Source organism: Lampetra fluviatilis, chromosome 32 (genome assembly GCF_964198595.1).
Source record: "Lampetra fluviatilis chromosome 32, kcLamFluv1.1, whole genome shotgun sequence".
Lineage (NCBI taxonomy): Eukaryota > Metazoa > Chordata > Hyperoartia > Petromyzontiformes > Petromyzontidae > Lampetra > Lampetra fluviatilis.
This window is the reverse complement of record NC_136306.1, coordinates 4,224,084-4,249,341: the sequence shown is the minus strand read 5'-3', so window position 1 is coordinate 4,249,341 and position 25,258 is coordinate 4,224,084. Positions and strand designations below refer to the sequence as shown.

The following is a 25,258-nucleotide window of genomic DNA, read 5'->3' as shown; positions in this document are numbered from 1 at the left end:
ATATATCAATGAGATCCGGAGAATCTGGTATCAGAGTCTCATCCCCGAGTCTAAATTTTCCGAGTCTATAGAGTCTTGGGTTCCCGATTTCCTGACTCTCAATTTCCAGAGGTGTGGTGTCTGGAGATGCAATTTACCGAGATGCTGATATAAAATAATGTAACCCACCTTTGGTCTTGTCACCATGACATTTATAAGCTTGTGGCCTCGGATAATGGGCAGGACCACGAGGTGGTTCTTGTGGCAGGCAGTACAGCAGGTCTACCTTGAGATTGCATCTCAAATGTGGCGGTTTCATTCCTCCCACACGGGCATCGCACCCAGTATGTTTTGGGACAAACATCCTGAGCAGGATCCTTCCGAGTGTTCAAAGTCCGAGAACATTTCCTGGACGAACAAAGAAACGTCTCTATAACCAAGCAAGAGACCACGGAGACATTTGGGGACATTAGGGGTGTCCGAGTGAACTTTGCTTGTACGGAGCTCTGTTGGTGGCCCTGGGCCAATGATGTTAATTCCATATTGCAATAGCCGGGGGTGAGTATACCTATGAGATAACCATTGTTAACCCCCCACAAAGTTGTACTTATTTTATAGACCCCGGAGGAATAAGGCTTCCGAGTCAATCGCCCAGCCTGAAATTGAACTTGAAACTATCATTGCGAATCTAGCGTTCTCATCCAAGTAACATCACTCAATAATCTTGATTAAATTAAACCATTGCCTGCTTGCAAAATTGTACGTGTGCTCAATAATCTAGGTGAGTACGTATTTATGTTGAACTTCTTTTGCACCGTACGTAGCCAACCGTGCCAATCGGAGGTGCGGAGTAAAGGCAAACACAAAAGCAGTTATACATAAATGAGTGTTAAATCTAGATTTAAAAGTGCATAGCTCCAGTGGCTTCCTAATATCTGAAGAGCGTTCCAGACGGCCACGCGATGCGGTGACCCGTCTTTCGAGTCGTGCCAGTCCAAGAACTCATCGAGGGCATGCGTCTCAGGTGCATGACAACGTGGCTTTACCTGGAATTATTTGGGACATGCGGGTGCAACTTACTGTTCTTGCCCCGTGACCCCACGTGCACCGTGCTTCCCCCCCGTCACCGTCCAGTAATCCATGCAACCAAATTACCTCCATTGTTCGCTGCACCCAAACCAAATACGGAACTCCACTTCGTCTCCAATGCCCCGATATGCCCCCCACCCCCACCGTGTCTCCCACGTGCCCAGCGTTCAGAAACCGGCCCCCACCACAGCCACACCCACCAACTGCATAAACTGACCAATCAGCGCGCGGGACCCGCCACTCTTAGCACCGCCTTCTTTACGCACAAGCTCCGCCCAAGTTATAACAAGCTCAGCCCACCAATAACAAGCTCCGCCCACTTTTGGTTTAAGCCCCGCCCATCGCCGCACTAATCCACACCCACCATGCTCTAGACCCGCCCACGCGCGGCGGGGTCAGGGGTCGGGTGGGCTGAGTGGCGAGCGGCATGAAGAAGTGTCATGTCGCGCGCTGTCAGTTTTCGGCGTGGTACGCAACCTTCAGGGCCCACACCATCAAGAGGTCAGCGGCGGGCCCCGTTGGCGGCGGCCCCGTGGCGGCGGCGGCGGCGGACGCGGTCCGCGAGACGGGTTGAGGGTGCTGCGGTGGCTCGAGGCTGTTAACTACCTCGCCTGGTGTGCAGGGGGTCGTGGGTTCGATGCCGACCCTGACGCCTGCTGTTGTATATTTGAAGTTTGCGTCTCTCATCATCACGGTGGCTCGGAGATGTTAACTACCTCGCCTGGTGTGCAGGAGGTCGTGGGTTCGATGCCGACCCTGACGCCTGCTGCTGTATATTTGGAGTTTGCGTGTCTCTCTCACTTCCCGTGGTTGCGTCGATTTTTTTCCTCCGGGTCCTCCGGTTTTTCAGCCTCCACATTCAGAAACCTGCGTTCAGAGTGTTTGGCTGCGATACCTTTCCACGTGATAAGCCACTTGGTTGAGTTATTATTCGTGACCAGGTCGCTTCTGAACAAGAGCGATATAGCTCTGTGGACCTTACCTGGTTACATAAAAAGTTTAGTTTAGAGTCTCTGTGGCCTGGGTTAAACCCGGCTGCACCACGATCTGAGCGGCCCGTTGCGCACTGCTGTGGGTTGCCTGCAACTGGTCGCGCGGATGACTCTGCGGGGCGACTTTGGATTGCGCAACTGAGGGCTCAGGTCTGGGGGGCCCTATTCATAGAAACGCGTGCGTTGGCATTGCATTGAGCGTCCGCAAGTCATAATATTTATTGGCCGCTAATAAAAGTATAGCGGCCTTGCGCGTTTCACGTCACGGCTAGAAGGGGATGGGTGGGCCGGTGGTCACCAATAAATGACGCGTTCGAAAGGTCGACCACAGAGGGAGATGGATCGATATGAGGAGATCGGCTCCTGTGCAGGCGGCTGGATGGAATTGTTTTGTTGTGTTACATCGCAGGATCGTGAGAGATGGCGAAGGCTTAGCAGTGGATTGACCACGGCCGGTTATGATGGTTATTGGTGAAGAGTATTGGTTAGGGTTTTGCCATTGTTGTGTTCGGGTTAGAGTATGGTCTCGGGCTACACCCAGCTTCAGCTCTGGCCCATCACGAGCTCGGCTTGTGTTGGAGAGGGTTTGGATCACATGTAGGATTGAGGCGCTAGTTGGATTCAGGTTCAGGCTGTGGTGTCTCCCAGGGTCAGGTGCAGCCACGATAGCCCGACCCTCACGCGGTGTTGGTTGTAACCTGCTGTTGGTGTGGGCTGGGCACTACTGACCCTAACTCTAACCCATAACCGCCTTAAATCAAAACACCTAAACACTAACCCCTTCATCCTTTACCTCCAACCCTGAACCCAAACGCCTAAACCAGGGGTCGGCAACCAAAATAACAAGAAGAGCCATTTCTTTCCAATTCGGTACAAAATTCAGTATTTCAAGAGCCGCAATGCATCTGAGTACATACTGTACATACGTACATATCGTCAAGAAGCAGCCCGTAAAGAGCCGCATGCGGCTCCGGAGCCGTAGGTTGCCGACCCCTGGCCTAAACCATAACCTATACAACCAAGCCTCTAAACCCGTTACCCCAGCATGACATTATGCCCAACCATAATGATGTCGTGGTGATGGATGACGTTTATTATATAACGATATATTCGTGGTGGTGGTCACGTGTAATGAGCGATGTTCATGGTGGTGATGGGTGATGTTCGTCGTGGTAGCGATGGGTGATGTGTGATTGGTGATGTTTGTAGTGGTGATGTGTGATGAGCAGTGTTCGTGGTGGCGTTGATAAGTGATGTTCGTCATGGTGGCGATGTGTGATGGGTGATGTTTGTGTTGGTGATATGAAGAGTGGTGGTAATGGGTGATGTTCGTGTTGGTGATGTGTGAAGAGTGGTGGTAATGGGTGATGTTCGTGTTGGTGATGTGTGAAGAGTGGTGGTGATGGGTGATGTTTGTGTTGGTGACGTGTGATGAGTGGTGGTGATGGGTGATGCTCGTGTTGGCGATGTGTGAAGAGTGTGGTGGTGATATTCGTCATCGTCGGTGGTAGTATTAATTGTTGTTGAGTGCCGCCGTCTCCATGTGTTGCAGCATTGTGATTCCACTGCCCCAGGACGTGATCTCGTACCTCCTCGACGACGGCACCGTCGTCATCCCGGGAAGGTGAGGCTCGCTCAAACATGGCCGGTTGGCTCACGAGGATCATAATGGCCGTGTTAGAGACTCTTGAGCCAACATTGCCAAATCCCTGGGTCTGGATCGGAGCTTTAGCTGCCGTGAATTAACCTGCATTTTCAAGCACAGCGAGTTAATGGTTTCATCCTGGTCACTGATAACCGCACAAAAAATCCCATCATGTTACATTTGGTTCTGCACTTAATTTGGCTAGATTGTAGCTCTGACACTTAAAAGGAAAACTTAATGTGGTTGGCATTAGATGAAAACTCATTCATAATAATAAACAATTTATAATGTGCAGATATTTTGATAATCGAACGTAACATGCAATCAAGAACTCGAAGGCATGGAGGCAGAGTTCAAAGTTCCTCGTATGCCAGCCCGGACAGCTGAGAGCCTGGATAGATGACAACCTGACCAGGTGAGGGCCTGGACAAGTGAGCTTTTAGCTTCTGCTTGAAGGTGGATGGTCAATGGATGCTGCATTTTCAGAGCATATAGGCGTGCCTCTAGCGTCCATAAAGAGTGCAATCGAGGGGAATTAGTCATTCTGTGACATCGCCTCTTGGGATCACACTTTAAAACGTGGTGATACGCCACACACTGTGAAAGCTTCTGCAATAACATGACACGAGTAGTACAATCGGGGTGTAATCCGAGAAACACCTGAATAAAGAGTTACAAAGAAAACACGAGGCTCGGCTCCCCGCACCTGTACACCTGCCTCGTACTGCTTACCTGTACAGTGTCACCTGTACAGTGTCACCTGTCCAGCTTCACGAGTGCAGCCTCATCTGTCTAGCTTCACCTTTACAACCTCACCTTTTTAGTTTCACCTGTACAGCTTCAGGAGTGCAGCTTCACCCGTGCAGGTTAAGACGTTGAGGATTTGACAGCTCATGTCCCCATGTGACCCCGCAGGCTAGAGCCGGCCCGAGCAGAAGCGGAGGAGAGTGACGACGTCCAGGTTTGTGAAGAACCCGCCTATACCCCCACGGCCTCACGGCATCGCCCGCTCCCTCGCCCGCTCCCTCACGCACGTCGCACTTGACGGATGCTCGAGATCCCAGCGGTGCTCCCCCAGCCTGCCGGGCCAGGCCGCACGTGTTAACTTTTTTTCTCTCAAGGTTCCGGAACCACGTGCCACTTGCGGGCGCCATCTGGAGCTGAAGTGAGAATTCTCTCCCGGTTTTCTACGAACGGCTGTTTACGCCGACGCCGCATAAGACAATGGCTGCAATTCCCTGCGTCTACTCGGGAAGATGCCCGAAGTAGTTTGTGGTGAAATCTTGAGAAAAAAAAAACACGGCCTCACTCGGAAGACCACACTTTGGATTGGGTCGCCGACTCCTCAGCTGCAGCTTTGGTTGTTGCTGTTGCTGGCATGTGTGTGATGTGGGTAGCGTCTGTGCGTCCATCCCTCTGTGTCGTGCGTGCAGTGGTTACTGCGCTGCGCTACGAACCCGGCTACCCGATTTTTATTTCGGTCATGGCCAACACCAGTGACGATTATCTAAACCGGTCCTTGGCCTCCCCTAGGTCAATTCAGCCTCAAATCAGTACCTGGTGCGATGCGTAAACATTGCCACAAGGGAGATGAGGGCGGCCGGGCATAGTCCTGGCCTCCCATCCCTTTATGTGCGATGCCAGCCTGAATAGGTGCTCGTCAACAACACTTTCCCCAACAGTCTGTTAAAGGCTATAAGGTGGATCTTTGTCTCTGTGTGTGCAGTGGTCTGACGAGGATGAAGACACGAGCGTGCTCACGGTAGGCGCACGGTTTGCACCGCGGCCGCAGCAGCTGTGGTTTCTCTCGCTCAGCTGGGCCCGAGCTTGCGCATAGCGTCACCCGTTGCCTGGCTGGTCGGCCGGGAAGTGGGAGTCACGGTCAGGCTCAGGGGTCCTGTGAGTGGAGAAGCTCCCGGGTCACGTGACGGTGCGATCTCACGTGGGAGAAGCACAGCGTTCAACGTAACGCCTGTTACAATTCAAATGTCACAATTTGGGTTTACGAATCCGTTCACGAATGGATTATTTTTACAACCTCGTTTGTATTTATAGTTTATTAGTACAGTTTTGTTTTCAATTTCGCACGCAGGGGGGCAATAGCATATGATTTATCAATTTTTACATGTGTGCTTTGGCCCGTGTATCATGAGCACAAGAGGGGATTTTATTTTATCGGTGAATAGATGCACCAAAGAATAACACGGCTGGTAAAGTCCAATGTCCCGGTAACGTCGCCTTGTGAGACAATCGGCTGATGGGAAGCCGTGTGTGGTTGTGGTTGCGTCATCATAGTCATCCTCACCACTTAGCTCCAGTCTCATCCGTATGTGGAGAGGAGGATTTGCATGTGCCCAGAATCCCAAAGCGCCGTGCATCTCATCTCATCTCATTCATTCACATTCCCAGCTGCAGTTTTTTTTATTTCTTAGTATTACCGGAACAAATTTATTTTTTGTTACGTGACACTCGATTCCGTCTCCTCCTTTCTGGTGCCGCGGCAGGCCCCCGAGTTCCCGGAGTTTGAGGTGGAGGTCCGTGATGCCATCGAGACGCTGGGGGGCAGCGTCTTCCCCAAGCTCAACTGGAGCTCCCCCAAGGTGGGAACGACAGCGCTGCGCCACGAACCCACAGTCCCGAGTTCGATTCCCGTTCATGGCAAATATTGGTGACGAATATCCAAATCGGTCATGGGTCACTGCGAGGTTAACTCAATCATAAATGAGGACCTAATGCGGTGTATAAAATAGCGCAGGAGAGACAGAGGCGGCCAGGTGTGGCGATGGCCACACAACCCCCTCGTGTGCCATTCTGGCCTTAAGTGCTCCTTGCTAACAGCGCTTGCCCTGACAGTATGTTGAAGTCCACGCGGGAGATCAGAGGTGGAACGCACCCTCGTCCCACACTCCCCAAACCTCGCGTTCAACTCTGGGCCCTGCCGGTGATGAACCCTGACCCTGACCGGTCAGACGAGATGCATTACACGCATGAGTTTGTGACTGTGTGTACGTGCATCACTGCGCGATTTCTATGCGCGTGTCAATCGACACCCTAGACACCCTTGCTCACGAGATGCTCCATCTCATGGAATGTTTTAGATTTAATAATTAAAATTTTAAGAAAAATATATTGCACGTCTTCGTTACAGCACGTTTGTGTAATTGGTTATTTGACGGCGCTTCGTCACGCTGGCCATCGTGGTTTGGTGCAAGCGGAGGGGGACATAGATGGGGGGGAGGGGCAGAGAGAGTTAAGGTACAGTACAATTGTAGTGACAAAGAATTGGTCACTACGCAGCATAGCACTGGCTGCTGGCAGGGAAGGGGATCTGCAGCTTGAAGCAGCCCTGACTGACAGCAGCCCACGTGATAGACCCGAGAGGGATCTAGGGGAAAGGTTATGAAAGGGACACGTTGGGAACCCGCTAGTAGGTTCTAGAAAGGGGGCGTAGCCAGGGCGGAGCGAGGCCACGCTGGGAGGATAAAAGGGGACCCCGAGCAGGTGCTCGGGGCTGTCGTTAGGAGTGGGATCCCTGTCGTCATAGTTGCTGTTGAAGATCGTCGCCATCGCCGCTGTCGTCTCCACTTGATAATTGCGCTACTAGACGTAGTTGGCTCTTTTAGTTCAGCGCCATTGGTGTCAGACGGCTAGCGTTGTGTGTAGGCTAGCAACCAGTGTAGAGTTGCGTATAAGCGAAAGACAGAGTGTGTAACAGTGTAGGGTGTGTAATGTATAAAGTGTACAAAGTCTGTTCGGTGTTTAATTAAAGAATTCCCTCCAAGAACTTAGGTCTCCAAGTCAGTCACTACACAATGATGGGGTTTGCCGTCGCCCGACGAGTCTCCGTTTGGAAACTCTCAAAGCTCGCGGTGCAGCGCCCTGGATAATGACATCACAGAATGACTGCTGAAGTCAGTCTCTCCGTTAGGACTCTCTCTCTCTCTGTCCGCTCGCAGGGCACGCAGCTCCCGTATGTCCTGCGCTGTGTTCATCTCATATCAATCAAACTAAAGTGGTTCAGGCCTATGCTCAGCTCAGCCTTGGCTTTGGTTCAAAGTTGAACCGGCTCAAAGCGATGCTTCTTAACTTGAGCCGGCTCTGAGTACAGTCGCAGCCATACTCGGGATTCCCGTGAGCCGATCCTGAGCCAAGCCACGGCTGCGCCGCTCACTTGCGCATCTATAGAAGCGCCTGATAGGCTCAAGCCTTAGCTGCGCCTGAGCATTTGAGATAGAGCCAGAGCCGCGACTCAGAATACGAGCCTCGGTCTGCGAGCTGAGAGCCCGCGTAACGTGTTCTCCTCTCTGTAGGATGCCCAGTGGATCGCGCTTAACAGCTCACTCAAGTGCTTCTCCATGAGCGACATCTTCCTCCTCTTCAAGAGCTCTGACTTCATCACGCACGACCTCGCACAGCCGTGCGTATTGGGGAAAACTACCCACGATGCCTCACCGCCGTGACCTTTGACCACAGCCGCAACCAACGATTTTTTTAGCGAAAGCTGACAATAATTCGTGTATAAACCTCCTATGCCCTCTGACCCCTGAACCCCACACCTAAGGAAAATTAATTCAATTACAATCCACCAGAGTGATGCAGTTACAAATTACTATTTATCCCTGTCGTGCGTAATTCAGATACAATTTCCCAAGTTAATTGTGCGAGTGATTTAGTTACCAACAAACAAATAGGTTGACGGTACGGGTTGATGTGGTGTGTAATTTTGACACCGTTCGTTGCTGCACGCAAGTGACACAACTCCGAGCGAGTCAAATCATGCGGAGGATGTCGGTGGGTGGGCAGGACTCCTCGCTCAAAGTCGCTTTGTCTTTGTTTTAAACGTCAGGTTCCTGCACTGCACGGACGACTCCCCCAACCCCGAGATAAAGTACGAGGTGAGACGACAAACAGCATTGTGGTTATATATCTCTACATTTATGTAGCGCCGCTCAGGATAAAAGTCTCAGAGAGAGAGCCGACACCACACACAGACACATGCCACACCTCTACCCATGTGACACCTGCCTCGCACACACCCCAACAATGTCGTCAAAACACATCCCTACTACGCACCCTCGTCACAATCACACACACACATCGGTATATCCGCCCTCATCACACACACACACTGATACACGCTGCCTCCTTACACACAAAGACAAAGACCCCCAGTGTAGCCTAAACAGACTTGGGGAAAGTGCTGTTAGTTGTGAGCGAGCACCTCATGAAGGCCAGCAGGACACACAAGGGGATGGGTGGCCAACACCACGTCCGACCACCATTGTCTCCCTAGCGGAAATGTTTACACACCACACTAAATATTCATTTGAGACTGAGTCGACCTAGGGGTGGCCCAGGACCAGGTTCGGATAATCATCACTGGCGTTGGCCATGAGCGGGAATCGAACTCGGGTCGCCGGTTTCGTTCCGCAGACCGCTAGCCGCTACACTACCGCTCGCACACTGATTGATACGTGTGTCCTTGTCACACAAACAAAGACACACACCCTTGCCACACACACACCGGTACACCCATCCTCGTCTCACACACACAATCGTTAACCTCGTCGTCGCCTGCTGGCGCCAGTGCCATCCCGCGCGGCGTCCCCGTGCGTGCGTGACGCTGTGGTTGTGCGTCCGTCCTCGCTGCGCCGCAGCTCGTGCTCAGAAAGTGGTGCGAGCTGATCCCGGGCGGGGAGTTCCGCTGCTTCGTCAAGGAGAACAAGTTGCTCGGTGAGTGACGCCGCCGGAGGGAGCAGTGCAGTGCGACGGGCAGTTCACCGCATATTGCGTGCGGTGGTGTTTGATGTGCGTTGTGTGGTGGTGGTGGTGTGCGGCATTGTGCCTGGTGGTGCAGCAATAGCGCAGAGGGACCACTCGCAGTACTACCCCCACCTGGAGCGCCAGCGAGACGAGATCCGCACGGCGATCCAGGACTTCTACACCGCGCGCGTGCGCACGCGCTTCCCCAGCGAGGACTGTGAGCGCACACCGCATCACCGCAGCCCACACCGCATCACCGCAGCCCACACCGCACCACCGCAGCCAACACTGCCACTGTGCCACACAGAGCCACCCTCACTCCCCATGTCGCCCTCGTTCCCCACCCCCCAACCATGCCTGTGCACTGTGGGTTTGTCGCGACTGTACTAACCCAGCGCTGCTTCACTCTCTCTCTCCGCAGATGTATTTGACGTCTACAGGGACAGCCAGGTGAGCCCCTTGGTGGCTGAAACCCAGATTCGATTCCCATGATCTCAGTGGTCCCGGCTCAGTGGTGGCTCTGGCTTCAGAGCCACCAGTCCGCCGCGCGTGCCCACCTACTGCGCGTACTAACCACCCACGTGCCGTTGGCAGGGCCGAGTGTGGCTTATCGACTTCAACCCGTTTGGGGAGGTGACGGACGCCCTCCTCTTCTCGTGGGACGAGCTCCGGACGGGGCGACTCACGGAGCCGGAGGCGGAGGAACAGGCATGGGCCACCACACCTGCGCAACCGCAATTGAACAACCATACCTTGGCACTTGCAGTGGGAAAAACCGCGCCTGCGCAGGTCCCACTTGAGCGTCGTGTTCTACCGCGTGTCGTGGTGTGCTGCCGTGTGAGCAGGACTTGCCGGCGTTGCGGTGTGCCACGAGCGAGTCGTACCTGCAGCCCAGCGCACACCTCGGCTACCGGCTCCCACGAGACTTTGTGGACCTGAGCACGGGGCAGGACCCTCACAAGCTCATGGACCTGCTCAAGATAGTGAGTGCACAGCACAACGCACCCGTGCAAAGCGACACCCCTGTGTACGGTACACACACTTATATAACACACCTGTACTTGCGCGTGTGTGTGTTGTTGTTAGTCGACATACAGGCGGCACGGAGATCACAGCTCCGACGATGAGGCTGCGCCGTGAGGGCCGGGTGCTTGGGGGACCTGCGTCATCGCCCACATCGTCAATCCCCCTCCCTTCACCCACATCGTCACCCCCATTATCATGACCTTGCCATCACCCCCACCGTCGCCTCTCATCACCCCCACCGTCACTGCTTGTCCCACCTTACCGTGGCCTCCGTGAGTCGAGGGGGACGCGAGTGAACCGAGCGTGAGAGATTCCTCCACGGAACAACAACCAATTCCCCGCGTTGTGCTCTGCTCCCCAGATTTACCGCACGTCTCTCTCCTCTCCACCCTGTGTCTCTTTTGCTCCTCCCCGCGTTTCTCGCTTCCTCGCTTCACGTTCCTGCATTGCACCTCTGTCTCCTCCCCCCATGTCTCTCTCTTCCCAAAGTCGCTCTCATCCCTGTATCCTCTTTTTCACCTCATTTTTGCTCAATTCCTCGTGTCCCTCTTTCCTCCACTTGTCTGTTTCCTCCTGTAAACTCTCCCCCCACCCCCGTGTCTCGCTGTAGATAAAGGAGTGAATGTCACACGTGCGTGGGGACTGTGCGGTGCGTTTTGCGCGTGGAGGCTTCTGTTTTGTGAAGATGAATTAAACTTGTGGCCGCCTCATTCTGCTTCTCTGGTGTTTTGGGGATTGAAACATTTACTCATCGTTATAGATTCGTCTTCGTTATGTAACGTACGCCCCGTTAATGCACGAGAGGAACACGATTGTTGTTGACGAATAAAACAATCTCGTCTTTTTTTGGGACCAAAAATGACCGTCATTGTTTTCATATCGGTATTGGTTATATCGCATTATCCATTATCAACGCACATCGCGTAAGATCATCTTTAAACAAGAACCTGAGGGAAACGTTAGGCGTCTGACGGACGCGATGCAGACGGCTGCCCCCGGAGTTCGTAATGACGCACACGTCGGCTTAAGACCCGAGTGGAACACTGCAGCATCACTCGTCCCAAACGTGGGGCTCCCACACGGCTAATGATTACGAGCCACAAGTGGTTTGTTTTGGGGTCAGATTGTCGCGTAGTGTATGGCGTAAAGAATATTTTAACTACAGCCCTCCACCACCCAGCGGCACAGCCAATCAAATGGAGTTATCACCTTGTGGGTCAATGTCTCAATTTATTAGTTTTTTTTAAATCAGTGGAGGAGGAGATGACTAGTGAGCAAAACGTTGAGAATTCTCCGTAAAAATTGTCAACACTTTGCATACAGTTGGCATATTTGCCCACGTGACAACTTGATACGATTGGCTTTGCCGGGTGGTGGAGAGTTATCGTTAAAGAATTAACATGATGCTGTAGCACTCCTGATGAATCCTCGAGTGTCATTTGTCAATTTAAGCCACGGCATTACTGTAACGACCACCAAACCGCGTCTGGCCTTTAAAATAATAAAAATGTCGGCAACGTTTTGGGGAATGGCCCTTATTTTTTATTTATGTGCCATAAAGAAGGGTTATTGCCTGAAACGTCACCATACGGTTTATTATTCTTGTAAGTCCACAGTGTTGTGTTTGTGCAACAACATAGACTCGCTCGTGGCCATGACGACAACAGCATGACCAATAAACGAGGGCAAATGTCACCACGCGGTGACTTAAGTCGCCGTGTTGTGCCGTTTTGTACGTTGGCGCGCAGTGCCAATCGGTGCAATCGCCGCACAGGCAACAGGCCTTCCTCAGCACAGGGTGGCAGGGCATGCGAGAGACGGCGTGGACGATAAGAGCTGCTTGTTTAACACCGTGGGGGTCCACCGGTCATCGTCGCAGCGGCTTTTGTGCGAGCCATCGAACAAAGACGGTCACTGCATCGCGCGCTTTCGGATTGCGCTTCTGGCGGCCGTCTGGAACGCTCTTTCGATATCAGGAAGCCACTGGAGATATGCACTTTTAAGACTAGATTGAAAACTGGTTTCTTTAAAACAGATGTTTGTGTTTAGTTTGTTGTCCTTCCCCCGCACCTCCGATTATCACGGTTGGCTACGTACGGTGAGAAATAAGTTCAACATACATGTATTTATTTTGATTTAAAGCTTCCGTGACTGCAGGGATTCATATTCTTGGTTCTTTCGGTAAAGTCACGTAGAAGGGAAATAATAAAATAATATTAATATAAACCAATATTATTTTATTATTTCCCTTCTACGTGACTTTACCGAAAGAACCAAGAATACATGTATTTAAGTTGAACTTCTTTCGCACCGTGCTCATCGGAGGTGCGATGAGCACGGTTAGCATGGAAAATCACGACGCATAGCCCCGCTCTTTGTACCGTTACCAGCTGGTGGTGGAAATTAAACTGGGTTTCGTTGACGTTAACTGTGATTTAGTCTCAACAGTGTGTCACGGTTATAAACCAGGCCTGGAATTCCCCGAACATTTAGCGTCGTCGGGCATTGGTCATGGTGGTGGTGGCCAAAGAGCCGAGGTGAGGAATTACTGTAAATCCACAAAGGGGGGGAACTATGACAAACCACGAGGCTCCTCTCGAGATTCATCCGACGCTGACCCTGAAAGTGTCGGGGCCCCGCGGTGACTATGAGATGTTAACCACCTCGCCTGGTGTGCAGGAGGTCGTGGGTTGGATCCCCACCCTGACGCCTGCTGCTGCTGCTGTATATTTGGAGTCGGCATGCTCCACATGGATGAGCCACTCCGTTTGTGAGAACTCGCAACAAGCAGTGACGGTATATATACGGGGTAGTATCTCTTGGAATCTCTCATTTACTTGATACAGCTATCGTGCTGTGGCGGTTCCACCTGAAGACGGAAGCTTGTGTTGCCTCCGAAACGTCGTGATTTTTATTTTATTTTTATTTTATTAATTTTAATTTTTAACCTACGTGACTTTACCGAAAAAACCTAAGAATAGAGTGACGGCTCTCCCACCAGAGGGCGCCACCTCATAACCTCAGCCTTCTCCGCCACCACCTCCATCCCTCCCTCCCTCCCCTGGAACTTCTCTCTACACACCAGGCGACTTCTCCAGACTCCGCGGCGTCTGCTCCATCACACACACACCGCCCTCACACACACACCGAGCTGTGTGTGCGCGATGCGTGTTGTACATCGGTGGTGGCACTTTGTGAGTCTAAACCCGTGCAGGGAACCTCCCGGCGGTTGACAATATTAAGCCGAGCCCGTTGGGCAAACATCGGCACGGCGGAGTACAAAGGTGGGCACGGGGATCAGCCGGCCTGGCCGTGCCACCGCTGCGTCTGCATGAGTTGGGGGGGGGGGTCCCGCACGGAGCGTTGCTTGTGGCGAGATACAGCGCTGCTGCTGCTGTAGGAGGTGTGGGGGGGGGGCGCTGCTGTAGGAGGCGTGGGGGGGGGAGGCGTGGGGGGGCGCTGCTATAGGAGACGTGGGGGGGGGGGCGTGGAGGGGGGGCGTGGAGGGGGGCGCTGCTGTAGGAGACGTGGGGGGGGAGGCGTGGGGGGGGGGCGCTGCTGTAGGAGACGTGGGGGGGGGGGAGACGTGGGGGGGGGGAGGCGTGGGGGGGGGGCGTGGAGGGGGGGCGCTCCTGTAGGAGACGTGGGGGGGGGGGGGAGACGTGGGGGGGGGGGCGTGTGGGGGGGGGGCTGCTGTAGGAGACGTGGGGGGGGGGGCTGCGCCTGATCACGGACCCCGACTCCACAGCCAATGACGTCGCCACTGTGGAATGCGCACACGAGACCCCCCCCCCTCATCACGTTCCTTACCTCCCCCCCCACACCCACAGCCCCACTGTAACCAAGCAAGACAAAGACCCCCCCCCCCCCCCACATAGCCTGGAATAGACTCTCAGCGGCAAGCGCTTTTGGCGGACACCGATTAAGGCCGGGGACGGCACGCGACTGGGTAGGTGGCCGTCTTCGTCTCCCCAGTGCCCCATGTTTACACGCGCCGTGGCAGGCACGCGTTTAAGGCGGGTAGGGCAGCGTGCTAACAGCTACCCCACCGCTCCCCAACAAAGATAAAGATCCCCCATATAGCCTTCACAGTGTGTCGGGGCAAGTCCACTCCCCAACACACACACAGAGTGACACTCCAGTCTCACACCCTCCCCTCCCATGGATCACCCAGCCACCCCCCAGCCTCACCACCCCCCCCCACCAGCCCCCCCCCCCACCAGCCTCACCACAACCCCACCAGCCTCACCCCCCCACCAGCCCCCCCCCACCAGCCTCACCACCCCCCCCCACCAGCCTCACACCCCCCCACCAGCCCCCACCAGCCTCACCCCCCCCCCACCAGCCTCACACCCCCCCACCAGCCCCCCCCCACCAGCCCCCACCAGCCTCACCCCCCCCCCACCAGCCTCACCCCCCCCCCCACCAGCCCCCCCCCCCCCACCAGCCTCACCCCCCCCCCACCAGCCTCACCCCCCCCCACCAGCCTCACCCCCCCCCCCCCCACCAGCCTCACCCCCCCCCACCAGCCTCAACCCCCCCCCCCACCAGCCTCACCCCCCCCCCACCAGCCTCACCAACCCCCCACCAGCCTCACCACCCCCCACCAGCCTCACCCTCCCCCTACACAACTCCTCCTCCTCCCCCCCACCACTTCTACCCTCGTCCCCACCGCCCTCGCCCAAACCCCAACGCACAGAGAGACCCGTGCAGGCGACGCGGCGAGACACGGGGATACGTGCGGAGACACGCGGCGAGACACGGGGAAACGTGGGGAGGACGCGGCGAGACACGGGGAGACGTGGGGAGGACGAGGGGAGACACGGGGAGGACGAGGGGGGCACTGGGAGACACGTGGGGAGGACGAGGGGAGACACGTGGGGAGGACGAGGGGAGACACGTGGGGAGGACGAGGGGAGACACGTGGGGAGGACGAGGGGAGACACGTGGGGAGGACGAGGTGAGACGAGAGGACACGGGGGGGGGGCGGGGGGTCATGTCCACCCACAACGGGTCTCCCGCGGGATGGAGCGGCAGAGCGAGGAGAGGAGGTGGCTCGCTCGGCGACAGCGACGTGGTGAGTAACTCCACTGCAGCATCATCTTCACGCCGTCTCACCTCATCAACTTCTCATCCCGTCACTGCCGTCATCCCTTCGCCGTACCCCCCTCCCCCCTCGCTCTCCCACCTCATCTGCGACCTCGCGATCCACCCTCAACCCCGCAGCTCCGATTAGCGCGGCTGGCTACGTGCGGTGCGATAGAAGTTCAACTCGCAGACAATAATCTCCTCTCCCCCCCTCACCTTATTCATCGCCTCTGTTCTCACCCGTCACCTGCATCTCCTCACCTCATGCCTCACCTTCCACGCCTGTCCCCCCCCCTCACGTTTCCATATCCTCGCTCTTAGTCTCTCATCTTCATCACTCGCCCTCTCATCCCTCACCTCACCTGTGACACCCTCCTCATCTCACCTGTGACACCCTCCTCACCTGTGATGCCCTCCTCACCTCACCTGTGGCACCTACTCACCTGTGATGCCCTCCTCACCTCACCTGTGGCACCTACTCACCTGTGATGCCCTCCTCACCTCACCTGTGGCGCCTACTCACCTGTGACGCCCCACTCACCTCACCTGTGACACCCTCCTCACCTGTGATGCCCTCCTCACCTCACCTGTGGCGCCTACTCACCTGTGACGCCCCACTCACCTCACCTGTGACACCCTCCTCACCTGTGATGCCCTCCTCACCTCACCTGTGGCGCCTACTCACCTGTGACGCCCTACTCACCTCACCTCGTTCCTCCCGCCCCCCACCCCGCACCTACAGAAGGAGAATGGTGGTGGTGGTGATGGTGGTCAGGAGGAGGACGAGGAGGATGAGTGGAGCCTCCTCTCAGAAGAGGAGCGCGAATGTCTCCGTTACTTTGACGCCACGGTCGAGTCCGCGGCTGCACCGGAACCTCCGGGCGAAGGGGACCCGCGAGGGGACCCGCAAGGGGACCCCCGAAGACCCCGGGAGGCGAGGAGGAGCGTCCACCACCACAACCACCACCCCAACCAAAAGCACCACGAGAACGGGCTGGGAGATGAGGCGGCTGTGATGAGGTCTCCGAGGGAGAGCGGCGGGCACGCGGGGAGACAGGGGACCCCCCCCGGGACCCCCCCAGGGACCCCCGCGACCCCGGGGTCCCTGGGAGAGGGGGACGCGGAGCTGGGCGCTGAGGAGATGGCGGCGCTGCGCTACCTGGACGCGAGCATCCGGCACGGAGAGCAGGAATGTGAGTTCGCCCAACAGCCATCATCTGCTCCAATGACGTTGTCATCATCACCAGCAGCTTCAGACTGAACATCGGAGGTCTCCACCACTACCAGCATTAGCATAATCACCACCACTATCATCAACATGATGGAGTCATCATCACCATCATTAACCACATCACCATCATTAACCACATCACCATCAGCAGAATCACCGTCACTAGCAGCAGCAGCATCAACACCGCCATCCGTAACATCATTACATCATTACCACGACCGCCACCATCATCAACACCAACCACGATGGTCATATCACAACCATAATCACCACCAGGACCACCAGCATCGTTATCACCACCACCACCACCACTACAACCATCATTCATCCCCCATGACCGGCATCACAATCACAGCGCGCCTCATCCTGTTGTGTTGTTGTTGTTGATGCTGTATGTGGCACGTGGTGATTATATTTTGGCACGGTGGTGTTGAGATGCGTTGGCACATGGCGTTGTGTTGGCACCGTGCCGCTGTGATGTTGTGATGCTGTGTTGGCACGTGCTTTTGTAATGTGTTGGCACCGTGGTTGTGTAATGTGTTGGCACCGTGGTTTTGTAATGTGTTGCCACGTGGTGTTATAATGATGACACGTGTTGTTGATGTTGTGTTGGCACCGTGGTTTTGTAATGTGTTGTGTTGGCACGTGGTGTTGTGATGTCACGTGGTGTTGTTGGTGTTGTGTTGCCACGTGGTGTTGTGATGTTGTATGTTGGCACGCGTTGTTAGTGTTGTGTTGGCACGTGGTGTTGTGATGTCAAGTGGTGTTGTTGATGTTGTGATGTCAAGTGGTGTTGTGATGTCACATGGTGTTGTTGGTGTTGTGTTGGCACGTGGTGTTGTGATGTCACGTGTTGTTGTTGGTGTTGTGTTGGCACGTGGTGTTGTGATGTCACGTGGTGTTGTAGGTGTTGTGATGTCACGTGGTGTTGTTGATGTTGTGTTGGCACGTGGTGTTGTGATGTCACGTGGTGTTGTTGGTGTTGTGTTGGCACATGGTGTTGTGTTGGCACGTGGTGTTGTTGGTGTTGTGTTGGCACGTGGTGTTGTGATGTCACGTGGTGTTGTTGGTGTTGTGTTGGCACATGGTGTTGTTGGTGTTGTGTTGGCACGTGGTGTTGTGATGTCACGTGGTGTTGTTGGTGTTGTGTTGGCACGTGGTGTTGTGATGTCACGTGGTGTTGTTGGTGTTGTGTTGGCACGTGGTGTTGTGATGTCACGTGGTGTTGTAGGTGTTGTGTTGGCACATGGTGTTGTGATGTCACATGGTGTTGTTGGTGTTGTGTTGGCACGTGGTGTTGTGATGTCACGTGGTGTTGTTGGTGTTGTGTTGGCACGTGGTGTTGTGTTGGCACGTGGTGTTGTGATGTTGTATGTTGGCACGTGGTGTTGTGGCGCCTTGGTGATGTCTCTCATATCTGGTTACGGGGCTACGGAAGCGCAACGCAATCAACACGAATTCATCACACGTGGCCTTAAACTAAACGCCCAGTAATATAAATAGTAAGATATAAATAGTGATCTTTATAAATAGTATTATATTACAAAGTGAGATGTTGCTGAACGATGTTGTGAGCAGCAGAGGGTAGGAGGCGCAACATCCATTGTTGTTACTGTACTTGATTGATAATAATAGACTTTTGGGTCAGATCACCGCTTGAGCACAATGTCTGTCGTAGTCCCTCCTCCACCTGACACAGACACTTAACAAAGTCTTCAACAAACGTGGACGATTTATTTCTCCTTCAGCAGCACGATCCTGGCAGTGTTGGAGAGCTATGCTCCCACGTGATCTCCAACCACCTTCACCAACCCACACAGTAAACCAGCGTGAAGTCCAGCAGTGGATTGAGCACGGCTGTTTCTTTTTGTTATGGTAAGTTTCGTTGCGATGTTCACGCGCTGATTAGGCTAGTCGCCGTGTCTTCCTCTTCCCTTCCTCCACCTCGTCAAGCAGTGCGCGACTTCCCCGACCCCGCGGGGATGGCGCCCGAAGCTCGGGCCGGGCTTCCCGAGGGCTCCGGTGGGGACGCGGACCCCAGGAGTCGGAGGCCATACCTCTTCCCGCGGCCCAGCGTGCGTCTGCCCGACGGGAGGCCAAGCGGCGCCGAGACGGCGTCGAGAGGACGGGGGAGGAGCGAGGGCGACGAGCGGAATGAGGATGATGAGAGGAGGGATGATGAGGGGAACGTGGAGGACAAGGCGGAGGAGGTTGACGAGGTGACCGACGTGTCTACCGGGCCCCACCGCGTCCGCGCGCAACTCCGAACGACGGGGACGAGAGGAGTGGACGAGGAAGGTGGAGATGGAACGCGTGGGCTTGGACGAGGAGGTGGAGGTGGTGGCAGCGGTGCAGGCTGCGGACGAGTTGGAGGAGGCGGTGGCGGCTGTGGAGGAGGTGGTGATGGAATGCGTGCTGATGTAGCGAGGGCAGATGTCGCGAGGGCAGATGGAGAGCGTGGTGATGGTGGACGAGGTGGTTGTGGAGACGGAAGGCCTAACGGAGGAGGTGGAGCACAGAGGCTGGAGAACCAGGGACCTGGAGTCGAAGCCGAGAGATGCCGGGGCACGGGCGTCGTGCGGCGCTGCTCCGTAAAGTTCCCTGCGGGACCCGGGCAGGACCACGCCCGGCAGGAGGCCCTCGCCAGGCTGGGGCTCCTCAAGAAGGACTCCGTGGGCAAGGGGGACCCACGGGGCCCACGCTCCCCGCAGTGCGGCCCCAGGGGGCCCGCTCGCGCCCCGTCACCGGGTGCCCCCCTCTCTCCGGGTCCCTCCAGTCCCACGGGTTCCGCGAGCCCCACCAGCCCCACCGGCCCCACGGGGCCCTTGGGCCACGCCGGGGACGGTAGCAGGGGCCCTGGGCGGGCAGGCAGGTCCCCTCCTCACGGGCAGCAGGGGCAGCGGCCGGGCTTGAGGCCCTCTGGCATCACGGTTCACTTCTCACCGCGCGGACGCGCCGCAGAGGAGGAGCACAGGGAGGCGCTGAGGAAACTGGGGCTGCTCAAGGCCTGAGCGATCGAGGTGACCCCCAGTCTGGGAGGGTGGTGGTGGTGGTGGGGGGGGGTCCCTCTTCACGCGTTTAACTTGGGTGGAGGAAGTCAGGCAGGGGAACACGAGAGGGGGGAGCAAGGGGATTCCCCCAGAGGGGGGTTAACCCGAGATGACACGCACACACCAGGCGGTGTGAGGTCTGTGGTGACGACGTTCCTGAACAGTCGCTTAACCATGCCCGGCCCCGACAAACTCCCCACCTCCTCAACACCACGCAACCTTCACGGCGCTCGATGATGGGGATGATGTTGAAGGAGAGGATGATCGTTGATGATGAGGATTATGGTGTGGATGATGTCGACGACGACGGTGATGATGATGTTGAGCTGACGGCGTCGCGAGAATATTTATACCTGCAGAGGCGTTCTGGGATTACGGTATAGTCGCTCATATATACGGCACAGTACATGCATATAGTGTACCATAGAGAGAGAGACTAAGACGGGAAGATGCGCTCTCACTCGCACAGACACAAGGGCGCACCGACACACACAGACACGCAGTTACTTACACAGATGCCACACACGTGCACAAAGACAAGTCACACACAGGTACGCATATGCATACACATTGACATACACGCATACAATGACACAGGAAAAGATCCCCCGTCTAACCTGAACAGACTGTTGGGGCAAGTGCAGTTATCGAGCGCCTATGAAGGCGGCCACGAGGGGTGGGTGGCCAGCACCACGCCCGGCCACCTTTGTCTTCCTAGTCACGACGATTACGCACGGCACCAGATACTCATTTGAGGCTGAGTCGACCTGGAGGCGGCCCAGGACCGGTTCAGATAATCGTCACTTGTGCTAACCGTGAGCAGGAATCGCACTCGGGTCGCTGGGTTCATCGCGCACCGCGCTAACCGCTGCGCCACCGCTCCCTATATACAAAGCCACCACACACACTGACGCGCCCGCTTCTGTACGAATTAAAATGTGAACTGGAGACATCGGCTCCGTGTGATCTCCTTTGGCTCTCATGGTCTCTCCCCATCCGTGGGGGGCCTCGCTCATGGCCCTGGAAAGTGGGGGTCTTCTCACCTGGGCCCCCCAGCGAAATCATTTGGCGGTTTGAGAACGAGGCTTCGGCCGGAAATGTGAATCGGGTCAATTCGGAATCACCCGGGCATGCAAGGAGTTTGACCCCTGACCCAAGTTACCCTGACCTGACCCCCACAATCCAGGACCCCTTTACACGCCCCCGCAGCGACCCCAAACTTCCATCTCCCCGACACGCTGGGTTAGCGCACCCGACCTCGCGGTCTGAGAGCTCGACACCCGACCCGGTCCGTGTCGCGTTCCACTCAGCGACCGATACCCGAGCCCCCGGGGCAGCTGCAGCGGCGGCGGCGGTAGCGATGGTGGTGGTGACGGCGACGGCGGAGAAATGAATAATGAACGAGATAATTAATGAGCTGCCAGGCGCGGGGATGGGGGTAGGGCACAGGTGTGCGGGAGGTGACGGAGGGAGGGAGGCAGGGTGGTGAACAGCAGCAGAACGAGCGTGGGGGCAGAGGGTGCCTTGACCCCCCCCCTCCCCCCCCCCTTGGTGGCGAAAGCGATGAGTTGGGGCCCCCTTGACAACCACCACGATATGTTTTCAACCACAGCGTAAAAGAACCAAACACTTACTGAAAACGCGTTTTAAATGTATTTTTATGGAAAAGCGTTCGTTTACGTTCCATGTTTTATTTCAATTTAATTAAAATAAAATATTGGGGCCTCTACCTGACCAATTGCCGCAATTGCCCCCTGAGCTGATAATGTCGTCACGACGCCACTGGTGGCGAAACTGTCTGGGGTGATGCCTGTAAAAATATGGGGGGCGATGTGATGCCTATGAGATGAGGTATGATGTAGGGAGAGGGATGTGATCCCTGTAGACGGACGGGTGATGTGATGCCTGTCGGAGTCGGGATAATGTGAGTCTGCTGATGATCTGGTGATTGCTGCTCACTCAGAGGAGTTGGAGGCGCTGCTGCTGAACCTGGAGTGTGCCACGAAGAGGTGGGGTCTTACCATCAGCCACACCTAAACTAAGCACCTACCTGAGTATCTTGTGCTACCAAACACTCCACCCCTCAGCTACCCATTGCTAATGGAGCAGTTGTGGAGTGGAGAGTTTCCCATACCTGGGCAGTGTGCTTATGACCAGGTCCGGTTTGACAGCAGAGGTCTCACTCCGAATCAGTTGGGCGGCATTATATTTTCATCGGCTGCACAATGCTGTGTGAAAGCTACCTGGTATGTCGCTACACACGAAGCTTTGGGTCTTCTCTGCCACAGTCATGCTCCTCCCTTATCTATGCTTGTGAAACGTGGACTCCTCTAATGGAACATCTGCGCCGGTTAGAAACATTCAGGTTGGCATGCCTACGATCCATTCTGGATTTAACCAGGCTGGATTGTGAACTCACAAATCCTTGAAAGATCTGGACCTATTCCCATCAGTGAGCTTCTCCGGCAGGCAATGCTGCGTTGGCTGGGTCATGTAGCCCGCATGCCCAGCCACCGCATGCCCAAGCAGCTTCTGTTTGGCCGCATAGAAGGGGCTAAACGGGTACGACATGGGCTGGAGAAGAGATCGACCAATACAGCACGGAAGGATGTGGAGTTGAGTGGACTTGCCGAAGACCGGTACCAGCGGTGTCAAAATCAGCCTCTATGGAGGAGGCTCGTGAAAGACGCTACTGAATAGTTGGAGGCAGTCACCCTCCAGCAACAACGGAGGGCAGATGAGCTACGCTCACAACAACGAGTGGAGCGCCGGGTGTATAAAATAGAGCAAGTTGGCACTGTGGGGGGTACAGCTGGTGCATCTACCGGTAATCTCAGCCAACCAATGGCACCTGAGTCTGTCCCGTGACCTCCTGTCAGCGAGCCTTCGACACTTCACGTGGCCTCAAAGTGCACCTGGCCTTGCATAGGCGCCGTGGTGGCGTCACCGTCACTTAGTGGTGAATGGCGGTTGTATTGGAAATGCGATGCCTGGACAATCTGTGAAATAACGCCTCTAACAGGGGTGATGTGATGCCTGTTGTTAGGCTGCTGTTGTTGCCTGGAGCCGAGCTGTTCCACTCACGATGGACTCCGCTCCACGTTTTCCTCCCGTCCATAGATCCATCCCGATTTCGCCTGGTCAGGGGCCAGAGGGCAAGGGGCAGCAGCTGTCCACCGTGGGAAGCCTCCCCTCCCAGGCTCACTGGAAGTTTCCATGAGCATGGGGATAGTCAGGGGTAGGGTTCAGAGCTTTGTGAGCATTAAGGACCGCCGCCTCCAAAATAAACTAAATCCCCAGATGGAAACTCCGGAGAATGGCTCCTCCCAGGTGTCAGCCCCTGCTCCCCCTTCCCATCCCCCCATCCCTGCTCCCCCTGTCCACCCCTGCTCCCCCTGTCCATCCCCCGTCCCTGCTCCCCCTGTCCACCCCTGCTCCCTCTGCTCATCCCCCGTCCCTTGTCAAGCTCCCTCTCCCACGTGCGCCGCTTTCCGGAGACACCGCCCTGGGCTCGGATTTCACCCCCGCGGATCAGACGCCGCATTCAGCGGCCGCGTTGAGAGAGGCCGGAGGAGGAGGAGAGGGAGGGGACGAGCCCGCGCGATGGGCATGGAGACACGTGAGGATGTTCACGTCGTTCAGATGTCCACACGCCGAGCCAAGGGCTCTTGTGAATGTCAGTCATTTAATTCACACGCGTGTGCTGTTCACGCGTCATTCGCGAGAAATGACAAGACAGCGAGAGCGACCTGGCACGTGAACTTCACGTGTCAGGAAATATGGGACACGTAGGACCAACGTTGTCCTTAATGATTCCACGTGCAAACGCTGGCATGTGTAGACTACACCCTCTGCCTAACACGCTGTCATTGAGTCGACAAGGCCTATACCCACGCGGTCTGCTGGGGACGGGATGGGCGGTCAGCACCATGCCCGGTCGCCTTTCGCTTCCCAATGCTGATGTAAACACATTGCACCAGGTACTTATTTAAGGCTGGGTCGACCTAGAGGAGGCCCAGAACCGCTGACGTTGGTTGCTAGTGTGAATTGAAACTCGGTCTTAGGATGCGAAGTGCAGTGGGCTAACCACTGCGCCACCGCTCCCCCCCCTCACACACGCGTGTACAACACGTGGAGTCAGCCCAGATCATCATTGGCCCCGTCCCAGTACCGTAAATATGACCCCCACTCCCCCCCCATCTATACCAAAGGAAAGCCCCCACCACCGCCCCAACTGGACACATTTACATCGCAGAGGGATGAGAGTTGCAAAGGGGGCGGTGGGGGGACTTGCTTGGGTTTCTCAACATCAACGGAAATTCCTGAAACTAAAACAGCTGGAGCCACACACACACGCGCGCGTACACACATACGTGTACACACAACGCAACCACGTGGACACACGCAATCTACGTCCACTCAGGTACACAGACTACAGACGTGCACACACACGCGTCTACAGATGTACAAAGCAGACTTCCACACAGACGTACGCACAGTACAGACGTGCACACGCACGTACACGCGGGGCGATCAGGCAGCATCTATATTAACGATATCGTTTTTACATTCATCCAGCAAAGCCCGAGTCTCAAGACTCTTCTAGGGAGGGTCCCTGCCGCGTTGAGATATGCTTCCAATTGCTACTCATTTTGTTAAAATTAGCAATTTCATTCGTGCGGCGTGAAACCAGGGGGAGGGAGGGGGGGTTATGAAACCAAACACAATGGGTTCATAAATCCACTTGCTCTGCCATCTCTTTGGCAACTTCGAAGTCCAGTGAGAGTTTCGCGAACACATTGCGCGCGTCGCTCAGCAAATTCAACAAACATTTATTTATTGTACCAAGGCTCACTGAGATATTTTTCAGAAGCGACCTGGCCACAAATAATAGCTCAACGAAGTGGCTTATCGTGTGGAAATGTACAGCAGCCAAATCCTCTAAACGCATGTTTCTAAATGTGGAGGGAAAAACTGGACCCAGAGGAAAATCCACACGACCACGGAGAGACCAGGGTCGGAATCGAACCCACGACCTCCTGTATACCAGGCGAGGTAGTTAACATCTCGCCACCGTGCCCACCCAGAGGAGGACCACTCGGACCCACGAGGCAGCCCCAGCCCAGGCAGCAACCAGTGCCCCCAGAAAAATTAAGAATTTAGCGCCACTTTGAGAGTACAGTACGTAATCATCCGCCAAATAACCCCTGCCCGTCCCTCCCTCTCAGTCGTGAAAGCCAGGGCTTAATTTCTCACGCAATATTGTTTTTGGATCGCCAAGTAGTCTCGATTAAGTAGTACACAACTAGCAGCCAACGACCATCTCGAGAGGTGTACACTCGACGTGGTGTGCCGGCGCACGGACATATTATGAGTCGCCAAGACGGGCAGACCC

General features: G+C 55.4%; 2 protein-coding genes across 3 annotated transcripts; both read left to right on the top strand.

Annotated features, from left to right (window-relative positions):
• The first annotated feature begins 1,447 nt into the window (after positions 1-1,447).
• On the top strand, positions 1,448-11,204 carry CDC123 (cell division cycle 123). The gene is made up of 13 exons (XM_078871318.1): positions 1,448-1,569; positions 3,613-3,684; positions 4,621-4,666; positions 5,432-5,467; positions 6,210-6,305; positions 8,016-8,122; positions 8,552-8,600; positions 9,363-9,438; positions 9,563-9,685; positions 9,890-9,918; positions 10,063-10,176; positions 10,314-10,451; positions 10,555-11,204. Exons 1-13 carry the CDS (start codon positions 1,496-1,498, stop codon positions 10,606-10,608), a joined length of 1,014 nt encoding a protein of 337 aa, XP_078727444.1. The 5' UTR covers positions 1,448-1,495; the 3' UTR covers positions 10,609-11,204.
• Positions 11,205-15,179: 3,975 nt separating this feature from the next.
• On the top strand, positions 15,180-19,846 carry LOC144943645 (uncharacterized). Of its 2 annotated transcripts, none has more exons than XM_078871317.1 (3): positions 15,180-15,571; positions 16,325-16,775; positions 18,770-19,846. In XM_078871317.1, the coding sequence occupies exons 1-3, from the start codon at positions 15,491-15,493 to the stop codon at positions 19,822-19,824; spliced, it is 1,587 nt and encodes a 528-aa protein (XP_078727443.1). In that variant the 5' UTR covers positions 15,180-15,490; the 3' UTR covers positions 19,825-19,846. The 2 variants fall into 2 exon arrangements, with proteins under 2 accessions (XP_078727443.1, XP_078727442.1); XM_078871316.1 differs by having other exon boundaries at positions 18,767-19,846.
• The last annotated feature ends 5,412 nt before the right edge of the window (positions 19,847-25,258 follow it).

Coding starts and splice junctions, on each gene's coding strand:
- CDC123 (XM_078871318.1), top strand. CDS start 1,496: ATGAAGAAGTGTCATGTCGCGCGCTGTCAGTTTTCGGCGTGGTACGCA. Junction 4,667..5,431: donor AGGAGAGTGACGACGTCCAG/GTTTGTGAAGAA, acceptor CTGTGTGTGCAG/TGGTCTGACGAGGATGAAGA. Junction 10,452..10,554: donor TCATGGACCTGCTCAAGATA/GTGAGTGCACAG, acceptor TGTTGTTGTTAG/TCGACATACAGGCGGCACGG.
- LOC144943645 (XM_078871316.1), top strand. CDS start 15,491: ATGTCCACCCACAACGGGTCTCCCGCGGGATGGAGCGGCAGAGCGAGG. Junction 15,572..16,324: donor CGCTCGGCGACAGCGACGTG/GTGAGTAACTCC, acceptor CCGCACCTACAG/AAGGAGAATGGTGGTGGTGG. Junction 16,776..18,766: donor CCGGCACGGAGAGCAGGAAT/GTGAGTTCGCCC, acceptor CACCTCGTCAAG/CAGTGCGCGACTTCCCCGAC.